Genomic DNA, 12,473 nt, shown 5'->3' on the forward strand with positions numbered 1-12,473 from the left:
CCGTGGGTGGCAAAGTGCTTCTTCAATTTCTTTTTGATGTTGCGGTTTTTTTTTTTGTAGCTCGTCAAATTCAAAATACCCGGAATAATAGTCAACTGTGCACAGATAGCTTTTGTCACCTAGAAGGAATATGTCTGTTGCTATTTTCTCCCAAGGCCTTGTTGGAATCTCGTGACAAATGAGTGGTTCTTTTGTCTGGCTGGTTTGGAATGACATGCAAATGTCACATCTCTGGATGAAGTCAGTGATTTCTGCGTTCATGCCTGGCCAATACACAATCTCTCTAGCTCTACATAGTGATCCTTGAATCCAACTGCGAGACTTGGAAGCTTCTACTTGATCTTATGTCTCAGAGTAAGGGGTATAATGCATCTTACACCTTTGAATACTACACCATCATGCACTGAGAGTTCATCTCGTATGCTGAAGTATGGATGAATAGCTGCTGGGAGTCCATCCTTTGTGTCTGGGAACCCATCAACAATTGTTTTCTTCAGAGTTTGTAAAGTTGGGTCAAAAGCAGTTTCTCTCTGGAGTTCCTTGAGTTGATGATCTGGGATGGGGAGGAAGTGGATGGCATGGATGCACTCTACCTCCACCTCTAGAGGTAAGCGTTCACGTCCTCGAGGTATGCCCTTGAAAAGGTATCAGGTAGCAATATCTCCTTGCCTGATTTGTAGCAGAATATCAACTAGCGGCTTGTGATCAGTCCACAGGATGACTTTATAGCCATAAACACACTAATGGCTGTGTTCCATCCCAAATACTTGGGCTAGTAATTACTTCCTTCTCTATCTGGAAGTACCTCCTCTCTGCAGGTGTTAGTGCTCTGCTTGCAAATGTGACTGGCTGACCATGATGCAGTACCACAAAACCAAACCCATCCCGAGATGCATCTGCCTGACCTTCTGTTGGGTCACTTTTACTGAAATACTTAAGCACTGGTGCTTTGACAACAGCTTCTTTATTTCTCTCAAAGGCATGCTCGTGTTCATGGGTCCAGTTCCATTCAGCATTCCTGTATGTCAGGTGGTGTAAAGGTTCACACATTCCTGAGGAGTCTTTAAGAAACTTAGACAAGTACTTAATGGATCTCTGAACTGCCGATACATCCACTGGTTGATCCATCTTGACTATAGCCTCGATCTTCTTGAGATCAGCTTTCAATCCTGTCTTTGTCATTAAATGATTAATGAATAACACTTCACTACAGTTAAATTGAAACTTCTCCTTATTCAGTTTAATGTTTTTCTCTCTGCAACGGTTTAGCAAATTCTTCAAGTTCTCATCATGATCGAGGTCTGCTTCCTCGGCTGTGTCACCTTGGCCAATGATGAGCAAGTCACCTGCTATCTTGTACACACCTTTAAGGCCTTCCAGGCATTGGTCGAGCTCCTGTTGAAAATACTCGGCTGCTGGACTAATTACATACGGCATACGGAGCCATTTGTAGCTGCCCCAAGGGGTCTGGAATGTTGTTAGCTTACTTGATTCTTCGTCAAGTTGTACCTGGAGGAACCCATCCTTGAGATTGGCTTCAGTGAATACTTTTGCTTTTGACAGCTCTGGTAAGATGGCTTCAATCCCGGGGAGAGGGTAATGTCTGCTCTTCAGAGCCTAATTGAGACACTGGGGATCGATACAAAATCGTACTTTCCTGCTCGGTTTCTGAGTGGCAACCAAACTGGAGACCCATTAGGTAGGTTGGTCTTCCTTTGTCAGTACTTCTAGTCCCTCAAGACGGTCAAGTTCATCCCTAAGTTTTCCTTTTACCGCCACTGGTAACCAGTTTTGTCCACTTCTAAGTGAAGTTTACCTTCCATCTTACCCAGTCCTCTGAACAGATCAGCATACTCGGCTTGAATTCCTTCTTCTGTCAAACTGTTTATGTTGTGCTCTTCCCAAAGCCGGGAGTGGTCTGAAGTTACACTACTGGGGTGCATAATGTTCTGATGCTTGGCAACTACCAGGTCCATTCTCTGCGCTGCTTCAGCCCTAAGGAGAGTTGCGAATCCATCTTCGACCACAACAAATTGTAGACTGTGCTCCATATTATTCCTCGGGTTTCGGACAGAAACTGTTGCAGTTCCTAGTATACTTAATTTTGACTTGGCATATGTCACAAGTTCTCACTTTGTTCTTGTTACTTCCGTTTTAGTCAGCAGGTATCTGTGGGGTAAAACAATACAAGATGCTCCGGTGTCGATCTGCATTTGTAGTGTTTGATCTCCAATTTCCATGGCTGCATAGATCTTATTATTGTTGTTGCTGACAGCATTGACTTGTTCCGGGAATGATAAGGCCCAGAGTTCATCCTCAGAGGAAGATGGCAAATCTCCATGCAATTCATGGACTTTCGGGTTACTTATATTAGTGTAACTGCGGCGCGGCGTTTTGGTAGATGCGGGTTGTGTTTTCTGCTGACAAACCGAACTGAAATATTTATTTTGAGGCACTTGTCACAAGTCTTGTCATGTGCTGGGCATTTTTCGGGTTTCGCTCATGTGTTTTGCCATAGTATTTACAATTTCGGAACTCTTTGTTGTGCTCGACATTCTGACTAGGTGGGCACTTTCCCTTCAAGGGTTTACTGACTTTATGTACTGATTCTGCTCTGGAATTGACTATCAGTGGCTTTGGCTGCTTTACCGTAATTTATGCACTTCTACAGTGTGAGGTCTTACTCTTGTAATAGTTTCTTGCGAGGGCCATTATGTAAAATACCACACACAGTTCTCGTATCTCATCTTTCAAGGTTCCAAACGAGCAAGTTTCAGCTAGAATTTCGGACTGCAGACCTGTAGGCGCAGATTGTCTCACCATGCTCTTGTGCTGTTATTGAATCTCTAGCGCTCATAAATCGTGTTTGTCTGGCCCACGCAATAATTATTCCATAATTCTAGAACCTTTGTCCTCCTCTGATGTGAAGGGTAAACCAGAGCGGATTTCTATGGCTTCAGGTCCAATGCAAGTGATGAACATTGCGACTCGGTAGTCGTTCGCCTTCCACATCTGAAGACAATTTTGCCAGTTCTTTGCAAGGTTTCCTCACTTTGTCACTTCGTCTCTTTTCTCTTGCTTATGCCGACTTCTGACACCGTGTAACCATAAGGGAGGTGTAATGGTCACTGACACACACACGAATCTACAATGTCACGTGACCCCATGTCACATGAATACCATTACAAGCACATCATTAGTCCTGATAAAATTTCGAAGAACTCTAAAATTACACAATGAATGACCACAGCCAGATATATTGATCTGAAGTGAAAGTACATATAAATTATACATAGACACAACACCTATATAGTATACTGATACATAGGGGATAAAGGAATATACAATGTAAATGACAACAACAATGTTCATTTCTTCATTTTCCTTTACCGAGACCTTAACTACACCTGTAGTTCATGTCTCACCCAGAAAAATCATAGCTAATCGAGTTGGGTAGGAGAAAATAAATAACACACCCAATTTACAGAGATCACATTATATTTCAATGAAAGGTGCAATTGAGATAAAATTGTTACAAACACACGTAATAAACCGAAAAAAAAAAGAAAAAAAAGGAAGAAGAAAAAGTGAGAGCGGGAAAAAGTAATAATAATAATCATCATCATCATGCAACATAGGGAGAACAAATTAAGTCCGATTAGCTTTGCCACCAGGTTTGAGAGTAGACTTAAAACATAGATGGAATCATCCAAGAATTCACCAATGCTTTCCTTATACTTTCACCCTGATGCATTTCCCCAGTCTAAAGAACTTTTCTTTTGCTTTACTTGCGCTGAACAGGGATTTGAAATTTTCAAACTTAGGGTGTGTTTGATTGACCATATTCCAGAATAGGAATACATGGAATAGAAGTTAGAAATCCTTCGTTTTTACAGAATATTCACATTAAAATAATTATTGTCAAACACCTGATAAAACCCTATTAAAACATAATCTTTATTATCCTTGTTGCTTCAAACACCAAACATACCATTTTAGATCATCACTCCATGTATTCTAACTCCGGAATAAGGTCAATAGAACACACCTTAAGACTCTATTGTAGCTTTTTCCTTCTAATTAGGTGCAGGGCCGGTCCTTTGACACTGTCATGCATTACATGTAGATTCCCTGCCAATAATAATAGCCAAAACCTTTGACTCCAGGAATTGGTTTTGCCCCCTAGTCATGAGCATAACTGGGGGCAAAATAAATCAAGTGAAGAATGCCTCTTTAGACAGACAAGTAGTGAACGATTTGGCTGCAAAAGCCTACACTGTATACACATCCCACACGACATGAAGATATGGTAGAATGACTGATTGAAATAACATCCAAATTAGAACCAGTAGAAAGTGTCCTAACCTGGCTAAAATCTCACTTTAGGTTACTAACAGTAAGGATTCCTAGAAATTTAACCAATTTTTTTTGTTTGCAATACTGCTTAGCACTGGCTTAATACATTGTAATACTAAATAATTTGATTTAGCATTTCAAACTTGTTCAATCATTGTGAAGGAAAAACAGTTGCACTGTCAGCAAATACAAAGAATTTTATTCTTTCCAGATATTTGATCTATTTATGTCATCAATCAATATAGGTTAGAACTAAGAGGCACCACAGAAATACATTGAGAGGAGCTGGCCAGTGGTCATAAGAGTTTGATTGGGATGACATTTTGAGCAAGGGAAGAATGTCTAAATGGCCAATTCTCTCTTGGTTTGTAAGATGGCCTCTCTATTGCGTGTCTTGAAAGCAAAGATCCTGAAGAACCTAAGACTTGAACAGCGATGTATCCAGGTTTTCAAATTTGGGGGTCCATTGCAAAATTTTGGGGGTCCAGCTAATTAATATTCAAGAATTAATATGCAATCTATTGCCTCTTAATTGCTGTTGCAGTACCCTTTCAGATTTCTAATTGCACAAAAATAAAGTCTTATCCCTCCCAACGAATATGTACTTAAAATGATCAATTTCTTTGAAACTGTTGTGCCTGTTGATTCATCGATCAAAATGTATGCGCTGTCAAAGCTCCATCGATCACATTAAAATCCGTATGCTGTAGGAGCTGTTGGCTCCAGTTGATAAATGATCTAGATCTCCACAGAAAAAAAAACAGAACTGAATCTCAATTTTCCGTAAAAGAGCATCATTTATTTTAACTAAACTTGAGGCGTAATTTAGGAACAAAAGAGTAAACAAATGTTAGCGATCGATGCACAGTTCATCGTCGGCCCGTGCAGCTGTGGCTTCGCCATGGCCAATGTTAATAATCAAGCGATTGAATACATTCAAGTTTAATGTTCAACACGTTAATTATAGCACTAACTCCGAAAAAAAGTTGCATAATTTGCAAAACAGACAAGTTACGTGCAAAACAAGAACCGAGACGACGATGACACGTGCGCGCCCGGAATTAATTTTTTTATCAACAAGGTCGCACAAAACAAAAATTTAACATACTTTGCCTTTGGATTCTCTGTTATTTCGCTCACGATAAGCGAACTAATGCTAATGCTCGACTTCTGAAGCTGGACATAATGGTTGACAAAATGAAATTATTGGACTACGAAAATCCAAAAATAGCAGCTAACCTTGAAATTTAAGGAACTCAATCATTTCTCCGTTGTGAGAAATGGGAATGTTCAATTTCCTTGTGAAATACGCCGTTCGCATGTTTTTCCTGGCGTTGGTAATTTGCATAAACATTCCATTTTTTTTCTGCGTCCAATTGGACCCTTTGTTCCATATTCTATGCGTCCAAAAGGAAAACGAGTGCGTCCCAGGACGCAATGACGCACTCTGGATACATCGCTGCAGTTGAATAGGAAAAAAGTAACCCAAGACCCTTCATTTGCCTACCCCTACATGTAGGCCTAAAAACCAAGTTTAGGACTAGTTAGGCCTACACTGCAGTTACAAGTAGTGAGGGTTTTGGGTTACTTTTTGCGTTTTTGAGTCTTAGGCAGGGCTTGAAATTTGCGAAAAAATCCAGTCGCAATTTTGCGACAAGATACGAAAATGTAGTCGCAATTTCGAAAATTTTAGTCGCAAAATCATCGCGCTGCATTGTGTTGTCAGCGGTGTAGCAAAACAAAATATGAGCCCACAATACTTGTGTTGAAGTAAACCGCTGAAAATGGCGAATGATATTGAAGGAATGGAGTTGTGCACGCAATATCGCAGCGAAATTACGCTACAATTATGCTATCTTCAGATTGAAAGAAAACTCAAGGCGAGAAACAAAATAATTTTGTCATTTCTTCATTTATTTTAGTAAAAAGAGCAGCAAAGTGGCAACTGCTACTAATTCTTTTGTTTCGAAAGAGCGAAGATGAGAACAAGTCGCAAATTTGCGACTTCTCCAGATTTTTTAGTCGCAAAGGGAAAAAATTCAGTCGCAAATGCGACTGTATTGGTCGCAATTTCAAGCCCTGTTAGGGGCTTTGTTTTGAAGACATCCCTCTGTTATTAAGGTCTTTGGTATTCAAGTTAGTACTCAGTTTGAGATGAAATGGGTCAAAACATACAGTACAATAAAGAAACAAGATATAAGCTGAAAAACAAAAGATTTGTTTGAGTATGTACATAAAGAAAGAAGGTTGAAGACTTGCAGGATTGTTACTTTGCTTATTTATTACAATCACTAGCAATTACTTAAGGCCTTAAAGTGCCCATAACCCCAAAATAATGTTTCGCTAAAATGAATCTTTGCGCCTGTTCGAGACACATTGCGGCCATTTTTTTCCTTTTGCTAACAAATCCTGCCATTCTATAGGCTTTGCAAGCTGCGAAAATCCAAGCATCTTTTGTTCACGACCGAGTCGGAAGGGGAGTGGGTCTATTCCTGTTTTTAACTCACAATCTACTTTGCATGCATTTTTACAAAGAGTTAATGCAATGTACATCAGTTTGTGACGTAAAAACGGGAATAGACCCACTCCGCTTCTAACTTGGTCGTGAACAAAAGATGCTTGGATTTTTGCAACTTTTGAAGCCTCTAAAATGGCAGGATTTGTGTTAGAAAAAGGAAAAAATAGCCGCGATGCGTTTCGAACAGGTGCAAAGATTCACTTTAGCGAAAAAAATATTTTGGGGTTATGGGCACTTTAAGTCAGGAATGGATCTGACGTACTATGATCTAATAATCATTATGTCCTCATACAAAAACATCTTATGTTACTAATATCATTACTGATCAGAGGGTTTCAATGCCCAGCAATATCATAGTCTACGGTGAACATGTGCATCCAGCATAACTATTCCAGGGGTGGAGGGTAAAGGGTATGGGTTGGGGGTAGGGTATGAAGGGTACCATAGTTAAAACAACCCAAACCTTTACAAAAATGCTAACCTTAGGCCTAAACATTATCTAAATATTACGCTCTATGTCTTAAGGGTTTTAAATAATAACCAGGCCTACATTGAAAACCAAGAAATTGATGAAATTTGTCAGTGATTTGTATTTTGAGTCCAATGTCCCTGCCCATGGTATGTAACATGTGTAATGGTCAATAAAGTTGTTACAAAAAAAAAAATAAAATAAAATACTGAAGCATTACCAAGTTCACCGCTCGGCTCGTATTAGCAAAGGAGCAAGCCATGAGATTGCCGTGGACAGTGACAACTGTGTTCACCTAAAGCAAACTACTGCTCTTTTAGTTTGTTGTTATTTTTTGATCATTCTATTGGTTATATTCAATACCTGGTCCTATAATGTATACTTGTAACATACAAGTATTTAAAAGGTAAAAGTGCTTAAATGTAAAAGAAGGGGTTAAAACCTCTCGATAGCTGTGTTTACAAGGTTAAGAAATATCCAGATGTTTTCGGTATCACCTTGTTGTAGTTGAACAGTGAAGCATTCCTTTACGATAAGAATCAAACATGAATCCACTCTTTCCTAGCTAAATGGCTCCCCTCTGGTACTTCACAGGCTTTTAACAAACTCGTAAAAAGATTAAAGGAGCCGAAAACACCAGTTCGCGATTATTTTCACCTGGTTCTTTTGCATCTATAAAATGCAAATAAATACAGCATGTTCATTATCCATTCCAGATTTCGTGAAAGGTTGAAAAGTTTTGGAAACAATGCTTGTTTTTACTTATTGCAAAAAGAGGCATTTGTAGCTGTTTACATAGTTGAGGACCCTTCAGATATTTTAAAATGATCTGGTGTAGCCTGCCAATAATAATGCATTCTTTTAAAATTCAAACACAAATTCAGTCATTATTTCCTAACAAGATGAGAAAGCAACTGATTGCAACAGAACTCCCATTTTGTAAGCAATGTATCCATGACTTCTTCACAGTTCTCCTTTGATTTTTTTGCCGCCATTACAGTGTAGTAACTCTGGTCTATCAAAAAATAATTATTGTAACTTGTGATGGCAGTCCAGTTAAGTCTTATAGCGTGATACATCCAAAATATTCTCACAAAAAAATGTCTGGCAATTTGCCCCCAGTTTCAAGATCATTAGCCACCAACATCAAAACACCTAATTATTGCATTAAATTTACCTCATTTACTTGTGTATACAGTAAGTAGAACTTGTGTATAAGGCGTCCTCCATTTTCAAGGCCTAAAAGCTGACTTTTCTTTATTTCAGACTTAAAAGCTGAAACTCAGGGGCGGTTAGTGGAAGACTGGTTAGCGTTAACCGTTGGTTAAGAGGAATCAAAACCAATAGGTTTCCATGGTATTTAACTCTGGTTAGTGCTAACCATGCTTCGAGCAACCAGGCCAGATCGATAGAATTTGTTCCTAAAAATTCATGTCATACTTGTGAGAATTCTTTTGCAGTTGCAGTGGACAAACGAAACTACCATAGATGAAGTTTATCAGCTCTTGTAATATGACATGCAATGACACAAGTTTTTCAGTTTTACTTGAGGGTTTGTTCTACGTTTTATGTCAGCCATTTCAAAAATTAAATCTTCCTATTTGAAACAAACCTTCCTCTTAACGTTGACATAGAAAGGAGAATTGGTAGACAAAAAGAACACCACTGAAAGAGTTTTGAAAAACCGCTCGATAAATAACCCACCATCTCAGAAAACTTTGCCAGGTTACTAAGCTACTGAGATCGTTTGATGATGAGAAGTTAAACAATCATCAGTCTGCTCTACTGTAAAATGCCCGATCAACAAAATTACAGATATGACCATAGTCTAACTTAAAGAGGCATGTCCAAAGGTTTGTATTTACAGGGCTCGAAGTTGCGACCAATACAGTCGCATTTGCAACTAAATTTTTCCCTTTGCGACTTGTTGTCACCTTCACTCTTTCGAAACAAAGGGTTAGCAGTTGCCACTTTGCTGCTACTTTTGCTAAAATAAATAAACAAATGACAAAATTATTTTGTTTCTCACTGTGAATTTTCTCTGAAGATAGCGTAATTAAAGAGTAATTTAGCTGCCATGTTGCGTGCACAGTTCCATTCCCTCGACCATTTGCCATTTTCAGCGGTTTCTTTACACACAAGTATTGTGGGCTCATATTTTCTGCTAAACCGCTGACAACACAATGCAGCGCGGCAATTTTGCGACTAAAATTTGCGAAATTGAGACTAAATTTTTGTATCTTATTGCAAAATGCAACTGGATTTTCTCACTAGTTTCAAGCCCTGATTTAACCCACTTACATTTTGTTACTCCAAAATTACATTTTCTGTTGACAACGAAATGCCCAGCCAAGCTCATCAAACACAAACATAATTGGAATTCAGTTTTATGCAGGTTTTTATTGGCAATTGTTATGCTAATTATCGGATAGTTCTAGGCTTCCAAACTGGTTCTATCTGTATGACTCGAGAATAAGACAAGGGCAATTTTTTGGGCTGATTTTTAGGTCATAAAGATTGACTCATACACAAGTAAATATAGTAGTTCTTTTCACAAAAAGCAATATATTTGAAAAGAAAAAGAAGCGTTGACTTTTAGTCTACCAAAATTAAGCCAACTTTAGCAATCACCGATTGTGTAAATGAAGAACGACAAAACAAAGGAGCGTTTTTTACTTCAATTAGACTATAGTTCTACATGTATCATTTATTTATTGTAGAAAAAGACTACAGAAATTGCCAGAAGGGTGAATTTTCCTGATACAATTAGAAATGATAGGCTGTCTTACCAGACTCTTACATTACCGTTAGCAACCACCTCTGATGAAAAGAGGTTGTTTCACCCAATAGCCCATTCACCTGAACAGAAATGTCTGTTTTCCCCCCACATACTGTAACAACAGAACTAACAACAACAAAAATTATCCATTGGCAATTATACAGACCAATGGATCTACCAATGGGTCTACTTTAATTAAAATATGTGACAAATAATCTGTGTTTGACAAAAAAAGAACAAAGTTCAAGTTTACCAGTATACTGTACATTGTAAAACACGCACCATGCAAGTTGACTGCTGTGTACATGTAAGTCATAATTCAGCCAAAAGAAGACAGACCAATCTATACATAGTTCAGTCATGCACAAACAAGAAGTCATGCAAGAGCTACTAACATGACAACGTACAAAACATTCTTTATTCGATTCCCCACAAAATCTTATCAAGTTGTAAAAGTTATTGCCATAACTGTACCTTTAAATGACATGTGAACTTCAAGACGCATCATAATTACAGGTCCCCATGAAACAAGTGCACAGTATTAATGATAGGCTAAGTATAGGTCAGATTTTAAAACATTATATTCAATTAAAGTTGGCATTACTTTTTCATTACACTTTCTTGGGGCTTAATAAATAATCGTAATAATAAACATGCAAAAATTTCAGCATGTTAATTGGCTGACAGTACAGATGTACATCAATTAATCCCAAACAGAGTGCAGAAAAGTGAAAATTATTTTGTACAGACAGTAGAAATAAATCCAATAAAGGTGAATTTTTTCATTAATAAGTAATTGACTGATTTTTCTCGTACAATTTGGAATAAATAAGCACTTGTAAGTTTTTTCAAAGACTACAACCAACCCAGTTGAGGGCAACATCAGGACTCTAGGGAAAACAAAACTAACCAGTTTCCCAAGGGACCAGACATTAATTGCTTTGTTATATATTTAGACTTTTCCAGAGCGGGCAACAAATGAATTTGATCAGGGGAACATGACGAAGAATCAACCAATCAAAGTGCTCGTTTTGTTGAGTGAAAGTCTAGGTATATAACAAACAGATATATACCTATTACTTTCCAAAATAATCTTATTAAAGAATGGTTTGTTTTCAGGGACGTCATCGCCGCCATGTTGGTGGACGAAAACAAAAGATCTCTCATTAGCTCCTTTTGTTCGTCTGTGCCTCTCGAAATTGGTTGCAAACCGATAATCCTGGAGAAGACCTTTTCAGTTCGCGCGACTGGCGATAAAGGCAAATCACTCTGATTTCGTAAACTATCATGTAATTTCTGCTTCCCAATGACGTCTGCTTATACTAAAGAGGCCTCGACTGCACACTTTTGAAGACTTTTATGTTCATTTTTACATAGGCTCACCAATATTGTTTAAACACATCGGTGACGTATTAAAGAAAGGAGCAAGAAAAATCAAGACCCAGATTAATTTAAAATACAAGGAATAAAATTTAAGCACCTTTAGTTTAAAATGTTTGTACACCAACCTTTTTCGCTCCATCGTGAAGTCTCTTCGCTCGTGAATAGTACCCGAGTCCAGACCACATTTCGTTAACGTCCTCCAAAGTGGCTCGAGACAAGTGCTCAACAGTTGGCCATTTCTCCATCCAGCGCTTGTAGTAATCACAGACTGTAGAGACTTGTGTCTGTTGTAACATTACTTCAGAAACCCACACTGCATAAGCCCGTTTATTTACGTCTGTACATTCGGATGCTCGATCCCTCCAAGGAAGCTTTCGTTTGTTCTTGTCATACCAAGATAGCAATTCAGTTCGGATGTGTTCGATGTCACTCCCTGTAAAATCGTGTGAGTGTAGCTTCTGTTCAGCATTTTCCCTTGCCTTTGTCCTCTTTTTTCGGTTTGTTTCGGAGGGCATTTTGGGTTCGATGCAAAATGGCTATTCCGCAGAACTCCTCTTTCAAAAGCGCGGGAAAATGTCAACACCGCTGACCATCTGGTTGTACTATCACCTCCAGGGTTGGCCGTTTCTCGAAAGTCCCGAAACTTTTCGGGCGTATTTTGGGTGACGTAAAACGCTGTGTGCCTTCAAAACGTTTCTCGTCATGAAACTCTGCGATTGTTTCGTTTTCACTGGTCTCGCAAACATGTTTCAAAGATCAATTTTTCATAACTGGCAGATCATAGTTTCAAGAATTGCTTTTCGGGCCCGAAAAGGCATCTGTGAAATTGCCAACTGCTTGTTTTGGAAAGCCGATCTTTTAGCATGCTTTCAAGGTATCAAAAAGATAATTAACTGTGAAGGTTGACGAATTAAATGCTGTCCGTTCTTGAGTTGCAATGGGAATTGTGACACCCGAAAATGGCCCGT

General features: G+C 38.7%; 1 protein-coding gene across 1 annotated transcript in view; it reads right to left on the minus strand.

Moving 5' to 3' along the window:
- LOC138008945 (adenine DNA glycosylase-like) overlaps positions 1-12,067 on the minus strand; it is a 14,842-nt gene extending 2,775 nt beyond the window's left edge. Inside the window, exon 1 of the mRNA XM_068856247.1 lies at positions 11,631-12,067. Coding sequence (XP_068712348.1) covers positions 11,631-12,020 — 390 coding nt within the window. The 5' untranslated portion in view covers positions 12,021-12,067. The remainder of the gene's footprint in view (positions 1-11,630) is intronic.
- Positions 12,068-12,473: the final 406 nt, after the last annotated feature.

Source organism: Montipora foliosa, chromosome 6 (genome assembly GCF_036669935.1).
Source record: "Montipora foliosa isolate CH-2021 chromosome 6, ASM3666993v2, whole genome shotgun sequence".
NCBI classification, from domain to species: Eukaryota; Metazoa; Cnidaria; class Anthozoa; order Scleractinia; family Acroporidae; genus Montipora; species Montipora foliosa.